Here is a 13,362-nt window from a genome sequence, read left to right as displayed (position 1 = left end):
AACTTTCTCTCCACACGATAAAATCACTCATCTTTCCTTCTTTTTGTCCTCCCACCATGTGGATGTTTGTTACTGGGAGCTGTCTGATGTTACAAACACTTTGTGGAAGTGCTGTTCCTCTGTGCTCCGGTATCACCCAGTTCTCCAAACAGGGTCGTGTCCCCCTTCCTCCACCCTCGGCCTGCAGATATTTATAGAGGAATCGTCTGTCAGCCCTGCCGTGTTGCTTATCTGTGTGTGTGTTGCTCTATTTCTGACTCTATTGCTCCATGCCCCCTCAGTTGGAGTCTGCGCTGGTGCTTGTGTGACGGCTGGACTCTCGTCGGGCCTCGCAGGATTTCTTCTCCACCATCTGGATCTTTGAGCAGTTTTGGATGGTTTTCTGTTCTGTGGAGTTCACAGAAGGTCAGAGGTAAAAAAAAATAATAATAAAAAGCTCTGCGGGTTTTATCTGTGGCTGATTAAATCTGTCTGGGAGAGGGGCTTCAGGCGGCTTCAGGCGGCTTCAGGGGGTCTGTGTGCCGTGGTGAGATGTGACACTGGCCTCAGGCTGAATCTAAAACCAACTACTTTATCTGGTTCGCTCAGTTTTTATAGTTTTTATCGTCCAAAGAGGAAATTAACTCCTGAATCTTGTGGGTTAAATTTGCCTGTTTGACTGTAAAGTTTTGCCTGCTGGATGTGAAACAGTGTTGGGAAACTCCCTGGAGGCATGAACTGGAATGAAATGGAGCAGTTTTTGTTGGATTAATGTCAAAGTGTCACATCCTTCTGGAACAAGTTGTCTTACAGGTATGGCTGGCTGCTTTCAGGCTGTTTTCAACTTACTTTGCTTTTTTCTCTGGGTTAAACTGCAAAATTAAAGGAATTGAATTGTTGAGCTGGGATTTCCTGATGTGTTGGATGGATTAACATGAAAAGTTTGTGCGAGTAGGAGGAGCTTGTTGTTGCAGCGGACAGTCAGCTGTAAGCCGGGAGGTTGGCAAAGTGCAGGTCAGCAGCTGATGAAGGTAGACGGCGTGTTAAAATCATCCGCAACATGCAAGATCTGCAGATCAAAACAGTCTAGTGATTCTTTTAGACACAATAGTCAACATGAACAGATAACTGCTGCATGTTTACATTGACTCTCTCGTGCTGATAAAAAGCTGTAAGTCTTTTTTAAACATGCTTTTTTTCAAACTGGCCTGCATCACTTACACATATGATTGAAACGAGTTAGTTTAATGTTATAGGTTTTATGGCTATAATAATGCCTGAACAGCCGACTTCCTTTAATGCACCTTCTCAAGTATAGTAATTAGTATAATATAATATAATATAATATAATATAATATAATATATAATTTGTTTGCAACATATTTGAACATAAATACAGGAGTAGAGAAAAATATAAATATAACTAGAAACAGCTATTCTTATTATTATTGAAATGATAGCAACTGTAAATGCCCATTTATTGAATTATGCTGAATGATTGAAATGAAATTGCATGAGTATAAGAAATTGAAAAAAATAAAAAGCACAACTGACATTTTTCCTAATTGCCCCACATTGGGATTGAACCAATGAAATTCTACATTGAAGCACACTGACTTACTCGCTACACCACTAGTACTCTCTGTACTGTCGCATTGTGAAAAAAGTGTTGAATTTTTTGGGATGGAAATCCCCCCCCTTTTTTTTTTTTTAACTTCCTGCGCTGTACAATCGACAAAAGAGCTTATGATGTAGATGTGTGAAGTAGCACACAAAGTCTATTAGATATAGATCAGCGTAAGGAGATCTAAGTTTTTTTAAAAAAAACAAAAAAAACTTGAATTAACACTTGCACTTACTTGTACAACTTCTCAAAATAGACTTTGCACATACATTGACTTGTTTGTGCAGACAGTCCAACTGCACAGTATTCAGCGGAAGCTGCACTTTGATGGAATAGTACAAAACACTCTGTGTAAAGCAACTGGCATACCATCATGATGTCTGATGCTGGATTTGATGCCTCTCCTTGTATACCAATGTGTACCTGTGTACCGGTGCAGAAAATGGACCAATCGCTGCGTTTTCTGTTTTGTCCAATCACAGGAACGGATTTGAAAAATTGACAAAAACTTGATAACCTTAAAAAGTTTAAATGTTACAAAGACCAAAAGCCCCAAGGGCATTCATATTCATTATGACTTTATCTTGTAGTTATGACTTAAAATCTCCTTATTCTGACTTTTCATATTATTAAGAAACTAAATGTAATGATAGACTTTTTTCATTTATCATTTCATCATGAAGTATTTTTTACTATTTTGACTTTTTTCTCATAATTGTGACTGAATTTTCTGATCATGATGAATATAATCTTAATATTAATACTTTAAACTTATAATCATGTAATTCTTTGTCCATATTTATAATGCACATATAGGCTTTCATAATACAATATACACACACACACACACACACACACACACACACACACACACATATATATATATATATATATATATATATATATATATATATATATATATATATATATATATGTGTGTGTGTGTGTGTGTGTGTGTGTGTGTGTGTGTGTGTGTGTGTGTGTGTGTGTGTGTATATTGTATTATGAAAGAATTAAAATTAGGATCAGAATCAGAATTAAAATTAGGATCCACCTTTTCTTACTGAATCAGAATCTTTTCATTCACCAAGTTTGTGCAAAACAAACAAGAAATTTGACTCCAATGGCAAGTTGCTCTTAATTGCCTTTAAAATAAGCAAAAAGAAAAATTAGAAAAATAAACATAAATACAAAGGAGAAATAATAGATTTGATTTTGCAGATTAAAACCACCACCAGAAGAGAAGAAAAAGGAAGAGCCACAAACCTCAAACACCTTTCCGTTTTCCAGGCATCTACCTGAAGTTTCTCCAATCATTTCAGATTTGTGTCATTTAGTCGACTTTTCGAAAAGCTCGCAGCTCGAAGCTTTATTGTTTTATCAGAGCAGAATTCTTTCCTTTAGCAGTCGCTCTAGTCTTCTCTCATCTGCATTTGGTCACACACCATGCTTATGGAAACACTTTCCTGCTGCTGAAGAATTAAAAATACTTGGATTAAAAAGTCATAATTATGAGAATTTACATGTAATCTTATTTAATGTTATGGTGATGTTATGTATTTAGTGATGGTGGTGATATCCACTTGTACCTGTGTATTACAGGAAACACTGCTGTGTAACTCAGAATTATTACTCTGTATATTATAATTATAACTTTGATATGTATAGTTATTCATTTTAATAATACAGAAATTATAGTTGTAACTTTATTTGAGCTATTATGACTTAAAATTGAACAATTATAACCTTTTATTATAATTATGACCAATGCTTATATGATGATGAATAAAGTATTTATAATGAATAATGTATGAATAAATATTAGGATGTGTAAATCATCTATCTGCTGGTGTGTCATCAGTCTGTGTGTCTCTACCTCATTCATTCATTCATTTTCTGAACCGCTTATTCCAATTCAGGGTCGTGGGGAAGCTGGAACCTATCCCAGCCGGCTTTGGGCGACAGGCAGGGTACACCCTGGACAGCTCGCCAGTCCATCGCAGGGCCACACAGAGAGACGAACAACCACACTCATGCTCACACTCACTCCTAGGGGCAATTTAGAGTGACCAATTAACCTATCATGCATGTCTTTGGATGGTGGGAGGAAGCCAGAGTACCTGGAGAGAACCCACGCATACACGGGGAGAACATGCAAACTCCACACAGAAAGGCCACTGACCAAACCAGCCAAGGATCGAACCAGCAACCTTCTTGCTGTGAGGCCACAGTGCTAACCACTGCGCCACCGTGCAGCCCGTCTCTACCTCATCATTACCTTAAATCTAATCCTTAGGAATCTTATTCTCATTATTACGACATTTTATTTCAGAATTTAGTGTTTTAATCTCATAATTATGCAAAACTTTGTCAAAATATTTGATTTTTAAGTGTCAGGAAGGAGCCTCCATGATGCAGTTCTGCTGAAACAGGAATAATAAACTCGCTGATTTGACAGGAGAGTTTGTAAACTTCTTCACAGACGGGTGTGGAGGCGCTTTATGTTAAAGATGATGACCCCTCCACGGACACGGAGAGGTTATGAAGCATGTCAGCGATGGAAGAACGAATCTGTGATGTGTGTGTGATAATCACTCCTCTTTATTTAACCGCCTCTCTCTATTGTTAGGTTTTCTCTCTGTCTCTCCACGCACACACTTCCACTGGCTGGCATCCCTGTGACCCCCCCAGTGGCCACCACCACGCATCCCCAAGCCCTCCTCCCACCCACCACGCAACCATGGCACTGTCTTCACGCTTAAAACTGTGGGAGCAGAAGGGAGGTGCAGAGCGGCTGCATGCTGCGTTAATTTAACCTCTAATATATCATTCTGACTGCATGTGTGTGTAAGTGTGTGTTGTGAGGTAGCATTGATGACATGGTGAGCATGGCCCACTGTTCCAACCCTGAGTCATCGTGGCATGTCCCTGTGGTTGGTGTGTGTGGAGCTTTTTTAAAGCCTGACGTGTGCAACAGCTGATGATAAGTCATCCGTGACCAGAAATCCCAACGTGGCGAAGCTGGAAGCACCAACGGTGTCTGCTGGACGTCAACCACAACGCATATCAGGCTGAAAGTAACTTCAGGTTATTTGTAGGGATATTGCTTTATTACCGATATTCAAAAGACTGATTATTCAATTCAATTCAGCTTTATTTGTATAGCGCCACTTCACAACAATGTTGCCACAGGACACTTTACAGACACATCATTTCAAGCCAATTCATACATATCCTATAATAGAAACCAACTGATTGCATCGAGTCATGACTTCAATCCAATCCCCCATCCTGAGCTGCACGCGGCGACAGTGGGAAGGAAAAAACTCCCCTTTAACAGGAAGAAAACCTCCGTCAGAACCCGGCTCAGGGAGGGCAGCCATCCGCCTCGACTGGTTGGGGTGGAGAGGACAGGAAAGACAGATCAACATGTACAACTGCACTTATTCAGGAAGACCTGTGGAAAAAAGGAGCAATAAGTTAGAGACGGCAATATTGTCATATATTTATACATTAATATATTAGAGAAATAGAGCGAGGTACTTCTCAGTGCATCAGGTAACATCCCCATTGCTACATAAGTAATGGATGGCTAGACTACCCATAACTATAAGAGCAAAGAGCAGAACCTGGATAGTTGGGTCCCGTACATGCAGACTCCAACTCAGGAGGTGCTCATATCCTAACTATAAGAATCATGGAAAAGGAAGGTTTTGTCCAACTCTTCATTTCCATTGATATTTTTGGAGCGAGTTTTGCCTAAAAAAAAAACCCCAAAATATCTGGAAAACTATACATGACATCTCTTATATTTTGTCATTTAGAATCAGAGGAGACGTAACTGAAAAAATATATGTGCATGTTACGTAAACGCATCATTAAAAAACTAAAAACCGACGCCGATAATTTCTGATACTGAATTTTAATGTCGACATGAGCTGCTAATATCGGTATGCCGATAATGTCGGACATTGATTTGCTTTGTTTATTTTGCCATATTATAAAAAAAACATAAAAACTGATGCGACAAATAAAACTGAACAAACTAGCAGCAGTGTATCCTCTCCGCTGTGAGGCCTATTTATCTGCCAGTTGTCTGAAATGACACCAGAACAAACGACGTACGTCTTCACAACTACAAGAGCTGAATGTATAACCTCCGTCTCTAAAGAAAAGATTACTACAGATGTGTCAGAATAAAGATATGTTCATCTAACCCAAAACAAAACCCACATTTCTCCGTGAAAACTGGAGGAAAACAGCCAGACGTATCGAGGAAAGACTAAAGGTCTGATGTGAAAAAGTGGAAGATAAATCAGTGAATCTGTGCAGTTTTCCAGCTGTTTCAGCCTCCAGAGATCCCAGCTGTAGTTTGAGATTTCCTCCCGTGATCTGGGTTAGGTGGAAACCAAGTCAAGTCAAGTCAACTTTATTTATAAAGCACTTTCTGACAGCCACTGCTAACAGAGTGCTAAACATAACATAATTAACATATTAAAACAGAAAACAATAAAACGGTTTAAGTAGAATGGTTTAAATAAAACAATAAAACCATTTAAAAACTAGTAAATAACTTGTGATTTATGATTATATTTATTTTAATATTTAAGATGTAGATATAAAAACATTGTTAAATTGAAAAATCTCTTCTGACATCACGAAGCAAAGGGTTCACCGTGCAGAAAACCAAATATGTGATGTCCTCCTATGAGGACTGTCGGCATCAGGAGGAGGTGTTATGCAGGTAAATATTCCTCCAGCTGCTCGTCGAGCATTCGCTTTGAGAAAAGCCGCTTCATGGAGACGTTGACTGGTCTAAATCTGCCGTTAGACTCACCAAACAACCCGTGGAGGTAAAACAGCAAAGTGCTGAAACAAACTCAACTTGACAAACGAATCTGGATGAACTGGAGTTACTCCAGACCTCACATCACCAGAAATGTTGTAATTACTCCATGTTTCCTGTGATTTCACACGGTAGCTTGTCAGAGAATGTGAAGCAGCTGTCCCACTGACCTTTCCAGTGTTCCCATTGTGTCGGCAGGTGAAAGCTGTTAGTTAAATGTCAGGACTTCAGCAGCTTTCTGTGTTTGCATGTCGAACGTTGCTGTTTTCCGGTGAGAGACATGGCCGACGTTTCATTATAAAGCTTGAAATGCTTCTGATCCGGCTGCTGTGGAGGAGGAAGAGTGTTAACGCCATCTGCAGTGTTTTCTATTATTGATTTGTATCAAAAAATGTGTTTTTTTTTTTAAACCATTAATTGACCCTTAAAAAAGATTTTTTTCCTCTTAAAGTTTCCTAAAAATCTGAAAAAATATATACATATTTTTTACTTTAGTTTCTAAAACAGCATCAGTCCAAATCATCAAATATGATTTTATTTTTTATATTTTTAACCTCTGAACTGCCGTGTTTTGTTCAAGATATGATTTGGTCATTTTAAAAACACAAAAACTGCATAATCTCTGTTTTAGTTTTTGCAAGCTGGATTATTTATGGTTTGATGATTGTGGCCTGTTTTATGCTGGAAACAAAATTAATTAAAATATTAGTTTTTTGCTTGGTGTCAAATACTCCATTTTTGCACGCTAATGCACAAAATGTGCATGTAAAATAACATTAAGTAAAATATGGTTTATAATATTTTTTTTATATTTTTATTCTTTAAACCAGCATCAGTAATAATCATCTATATCAATGCTTCACTCCACGTCATTTACCAGGATTACCAGGTTTACTCACCCTCCTCTGTCCTTCCGAACTGCTCGATGAAACGCTGAATTGTTTATTTTTGCCTTGAGCATGACCTGAATGTGTGCAGAAGTTTCTCGCCTGAGAGAAGTTGGCCTTTGCTCGGTATATCTACACAACTTCCATAATGACTTCCTGTTTCTGTCTAATTCTGTCCGATTCCATCCGACAATACAGATAAAGGAGGAGAACAAGCCGGTGGCCACGGCCGTCCCCCCACCGCCGCTGTCGGCCGTGCCGGGCGGCTTCCTCAAACAGCTGGTCAGAGATTCAGAGAAGGAGACCAAACACAAAGAACCAGAGGTCAAAGAGGAGAAAGCGGTCAGTTTTTCATTACTTTAAGATCAAATGTAGCTTAAAAACATATTAAAACCACTAAATGTAATATTTTCACAAAGAAATTAAACCTAAAAGTTCTGCTTAACCAAAGGTGAGGTGTGTGGGAATTATCGCCATCTAGTTGTAAAGATGGGTACTGCAATTACTTCAAACAGCAAGTGCAGCTGTCAATGGACGGTGGCTGTAGGTGGCCAAAATTCTTCCAGACAAAAAAATGTTTTTAATCTGCGAGTGGATCTTTGATTTTCTTCAACTGGACTTTTTTATGTTTAATGTATTTATATTTATATTTATATTTTTATTTTTATTTATATTTATTTATTTTTTTGATTGATAAGGATTTTCTTCCATTAGGTTTAATGATACATACAATTTATACATTTAAAGAATACATTTATACAGTACATATACTCATAAGTCACACAATTTATATTTATATCCATATATTTATAAATAATTTATTCAATTTATACAATATATATAATTTGTACAACACATTATGGTACATGTAGTACAAGTCAAAACTTTGGACAGACTTTCCCATTAAATCCAGTGGGAAAGTGCATCCAAACCTTTGACTGGTCCTATATAAGTCTGTGTATTGTATACATTTTTATATAAACAACTATTTTTATTACTTGTTTTGTGTAATTCATTTTTTTGGTGGATGAAACGTTTTCTATTTGTCTGTCAGCGAAATAACTAAAAAAAAAAAATTATAGAGAGATTCTGATTGATCTCTGAAACAGAATAAAGAACAAGTGATTAGATTTTGGGAATGATCTGGATCCCTGCCTGAATCGTTTAAAGGAGTCTTCATTATGAGGAGATAGGGATCATTTAGCCTTTGGAGCTTCTAACTCATAAGTAATGCCACCCATCACTGGTAGTCAAAGGTTTGACTCAGCAGAGGTCTGACATCTGATTGCTTCTACGTACTGTCCTTCAGAGGCTCTGTTGATCCTTTCTTCTACTGATTCCTCCTCAGCCGAGCAAACTGAGCAACAACCTGGTGCAGCAGTTCCTCAACCCAGACCAGACTCCTCCGATCCTCGAAGCTGAGATGTCCCTGCGGGCTGAACAGCTCATCAACAACAGCAGACAGAAAAGGTCCAACTCTGTCCAGTCGGACGGCAGGTCCTCATCCCAGCTCCGGATAATAACTCCCGACTCTGACAGCAAGCCCGAAAGCAAGAAGGACCCGACGCCAGAACCTCCAAAGCAGAAGCCGGAGCTGCTGGAGGAGAAAAAGCCAGAGATGAAGAGCAGGAAGATGCTGCAGGCAGAGCCCAAGAAGAAGAAGGAGGCAACGGAGGAGGGGAAGGTGGAGAAGATGGAGCAGAGGCAGGAACCGGAAGGGAGGCAAGCTGATGCCACCGTTACCGAGCATGACAGGAGGGAGGTGAGCATGCTCCTCTTACCATCTATTACCAGTGTTTTATAAGCACCTGTCAGGAGGTCCTGGACCTGAAGACTCCTCTGCTTCCATTCCAGGGTCTCCAAAATATTTCAGAATTTCTCCTGCAGAGATAAAGAGCCGTCCGTTACTAAGCCAAAGAAATTATCAGCTCATATTCTCACTTTATAACTGCAGTGATGTTGCATCAATATGATCTATTTTATATATATATATATATATATATATATATATATATATATATATATATATATATATATATATATATGGTTTCCTCATTCCAAACTGGAAGAAAAATCTGGAAAATAAAAATCTGCCTATTTTATCCCACGACTATTTTTAGGCACAGAAGTTACTTTAGTCATCTGAGAGGAGGCGGGACATCCAATCTCAGAGCCACTTATTGACCAATGAAACCCTTTGCTTGTACATAGTTCCCATATAGCAAAACAAAAGGCTCTGAGTGACCTGTCAATCATATGTGGAAGTCCAATTAGATTGAGAGGTGGTCAGCGTTGCCCCCTCTAGCTCCACCTCTGAGAGGTCTGCAGTGTTCGCTTTGAGTTGATTGGAGGAATTTATACCACTGGTATTAATGCAATAAATGAATCAGCTGCTAAATGGGTTTTAATTTAATTTAAATCTGTTTAAGAAGGAAAAATTATGAAAAACATTCACATGGAAACATTGTCGTATCAAATCCTTTTAAAGGGCTTTAAATGCTGGTCTGTTGTCACCTTAATCGCTGACATTTTGCCATTTATGTCACATTTTTTCCACTTTTGGAGTCAAAGATTTAAGATTTAAGGTTTCAAAGCTCATCAGAAAACTGGAAACAAACCATAGACGCCAAACCAGCTGAGATCTGATTGGTTAGCTTTGAGGTCATGTGACTTAGCACTGAGTAACATGACACAACACACAACGTGGCTGCACAGATGATGACTCACGGCTTCCTGTGTCTGTATTTCAGGTGAAGGATGTGTGGTATGAAGCTGGACCTGTGTGGTACGTCCACAAAGATGGTTTCACTCGTGGTGAGCTTTGACAACAACAACACGCCGCACACAGAGCTCTACAGCAAAACATTTAGATTTTTGCTCCTTTTAACAACATCTAATGGTTTATTCAGGTGTTTAGAGGAGTCTCGGTGTTTCCCTTCAGAGGGATGTAAAGCTGTGTATCGTCTGCATAGCAGTGGTAACTTCCTGTAAAAAGTGAAGCTTCGCTGCAGAGAAAACTGCTCTGAACTTCCTCCATTATAACATGCAGACTGGACAACCTGCATGCCCAGTGCAGACATATTTTTTTCTTTAATTTACTTATTTTAATTTAATTAAAATAATCTATATGCATCTGAAGGTTTGCCTATTAATAAGAGAACAAATGGTGCATATGAAGTAAGGGATGTGGGAATGTGGATTAACTTGTCCATGTTTTAGTTTTTAGTTTTATCATTCCTATTAGTTATTAGTCCAATGTTTTTTCTTAACTAATTCAATAAGACATCTGGCTTCTCACTGGTTTGGACCAAGTGGCAACCTCCGGTGGTTAAAAGTGAAGCCTATGTGAAAGTGCATAAAACTGCAGTTCCCCCTTCATCCACTAGGGGCTGCAAAACAGAACAAATCCCCATAGACTCCCATGTTAAAAAGACCAACTTCACAGCAGAAATAAACATGTTTACAGCCTGGTTCAAAAATCCATTTTAGGTTTAATAGGTCAGGTTTACCTTCATGACAACTGTGGGGGGAGTGAATTTTTTTCTAACTCGCCCGTTTAAAAGTAATTTGATCCCAAAGTTCGGCATATTTAGGGGCGTGTCCTTATGATTGACAGGTGCCCAATCTCCAGCTTCAAGTCAGAAGAACGTAGAACAACCGCGGTTTTTAGCCGGTTAACAACGTGACTTAGCTTTAGCCCGCTTACCTCCGTTAGCTGGTTAGCTTCCGTTATCTTGGGGTTAGCTCGGTTAGCTTTTAGCTACGGAAAGCTCGGAGTTTGCTCGATGTCAATCATCCGCCATGACACCCACTGCTCCCCTCTCAGCTCCACCTCTTTGCCCATATTTGTATTTTCTGGGCGAGACGACACGCATGACGCTGCCAACATGGTGACGGTAGGAACCGCCCACCGAGCTTCAATTCAGCTCTTTAAAAACCTACGGGTGACGTCACAGAGGCTCCATCCATCTTTTTATATACAGTCTATAGTTTGGACGCCTTGTCATGAGCAGTACTTGAAAATCCAAAGAAATGAGGAATGGATTAAAACTTTTAAGCAAAATTTATATGAAAAATAAAAGATTACCTAAGAATCGCTTTACAGAAGCACTTTGTGCTACTCCTGCATAAAAAATGCTTTATAAACCACATTTGATTGATTGATTAGTGTAGATAAAAGGGAAAAGATTGTTGGTATGTTTTATATGTCCAGCTCTCCTTCATGAGAGAAACAGTCTCTGTGACCCGGGATGTGTGTTTGGATTAGTGGAGTCATCTGTTAATTCCCACACAGTCCCTACTAATCTGTTTTATTGCTTATATATCATCTTACACATTAGTTACAGCTGCTTTTTATCCATCCAACATTCCCATGTCCAGTTTTCAATCTATTTACTGCAGCGCACTAATCCCATCAGACCCTGATAGTCCCAGACAATCCTGACCCAGAGACCAGAGACCAGAAAGTCGGGATGTAAAGCTCATTCACCGTGGACCTGAAGCTCTGTTCATCATGTTCTCCGCTAATAAATGATGGAGCTTTGATGTTCTTCTTCTTCTCAGCCGTTCAGCTGAAGCCGGATGAAGGCACGCCTGAACTCCCGGAGGGTCGAGTAAGAGTCCGCCTGGAGACAGATGGCTCGTTGCATGACGTCACAGAGCATGAAGTTGAGAAGGTACGTCACTTTTATCACATTTATGTAGTTTAGCACATTAATGCTTCCAAACGAACCACAAATAACCCAACCTGGTCTTTTATCTAAAAACTCCTCCTCCTGTAAGGGTTATGAAGCCAGAACCCAAAACTCAGCCATCAGTGGAGGTAAAAGAGATTGATTGAAAAAATGATGGTGTTGAAGGTGGTCTTGCTAGTCTGGTCATCAGGAGGTCTGGAACACAAAAACAGAGGTGGAATGATAAGAGGCCAAAACAAATGGTTACCAGGACCCTAGAATGATCACCCAGAGCAGGGGAAATGATCTCCACAATCCAAATACTCAGGTTCCAAAAGTAGTCCAGGGTCATACACAGGTTTCAGGAGAAGGAATGGATCCAAAGAGCAGAGACTAGAGGCAGGGTCAGGAACAGGCAAGGTTCGGCAACAGGAGGTCAGTTCCCATACCAGAAGGAAGAAGCAGAGATAGTAGTTGGGGATAGACAGGGTCAAAACCAGGTAATCTTCTAGAAACAGGGCACATGAAACAAGGCTTGAAAGTTGCACACAAGGACCGATGATCTCGCACTGAGCAGGTCTGGAGCAGGTGTTTAAATAGTGAGCAGCACGGGCGAAGATAATCTGCAATCAGGCAGGGGAAGAATGCAGCTCATTCAGGGCAGAGCAGAAATCATGACACCTTCCCTTCCCGCCTTGCTTCTTTCTCAACAGGTCGCCACAGCGAATTACCTGCTTCCACCTACTGATCTGGTGCAAAAGCCATATTTGCACACTGTCGTTGGCACGTTTTACGCCGGATACCCTTCCTAACGCAAGCCCTGCATTTATCTGGGCAAAAATACAAAATAACTTCTTTAAATTTATTACACTTTATTTTTAATTTATTTACTTTAAAACCTCAATGTGTGGGAATTCCTCCCATCTAGTTTGCTAACTGAATGCAAACGACTGAATAGCGCTCTCTGGCGCCTTCCCATTTAAGCACATATTTACCTCTACCAAAGCTGCGGAGGGTCATAAATCTTGCATACATCTTGCTGTTGGAGTGTCCTGTCAGGTGATGAGGTACAGAACGATACATAATTCTGTTACATAATTGATGCAGATAAGTTGCAAACATGCCCTCCATGCATGTTAGCTACTGCTAACAGCTAACAGCTAATGTCATGGTGTGAAATGGTGGGACCAGTAGGAGGAAACCAACCCTCTCCTGTCTTGACAAATCCGCGGAAATAAAACCCATCTGAAAGCAACACACGGTGGTATGACTTCTGTAAAGAGAACTGCAACTGCAAACTGTTTCCACTGCAGGCTAACTGACAAGTTAGCATCTCTGCTGTTTCATACAGCA

The 13,362-nt window shown here is 39.7% G+C and overlaps 1 protein-coding gene across 3 annotated transcripts in view; it reads left to right on the top strand.

The window, feature by feature from the left end:
• The first annotated feature begins 276 nt into the window (after positions 1–276).
• Positions 277–13,362, top strand: part of myo18b (myosin XVIIIB) — a 67,440-nt gene continuing 54,354 nt past the window's right edge. The window contains exons 1-6 of one of the 3 annotated variants that reach the window (XM_079256313.1): positions 277–412; positions 4,233–4,382; positions 7,535–7,678; positions 8,685–9,098; positions 10,087–10,150; positions 11,900–12,012. In XM_079256313.1, the coding sequence (XP_079112439.1) occupies positions 4,344–4,382; positions 7,535–7,678; positions 8,685–9,098; positions 10,087–10,150; positions 11,900–12,012 (774 nt within the window). In that variant the 5' untranslated portion in view covers positions 277–412; positions 4,233–4,343. Of the gene's footprint in view, positions 413–4,232; positions 4,387–7,534; positions 7,679–8,684; positions 9,099–10,086; positions 10,151–11,899; positions 12,013–13,362 lie in introns of those variants that run through there. The other 2 variants (XM_079256314.1, XM_079256315.1) reach the window with 2 other exon arrangements.

Source organism: Telmatherina bonti, assembly GCF_933228915.1.
Source record: "Telmatherina bonti genome assembly, chromosome: 17".
Classification (NCBI taxonomy): Eukaryota; Metazoa; Chordata; class Actinopteri; order Atheriniformes; family Telmatherinidae; genus Telmatherina; species Telmatherina bonti.
Note: the sequence above shows the minus strand (reverse complement) of the source record. Positions and strands in the feature narration are given on the sequence as shown.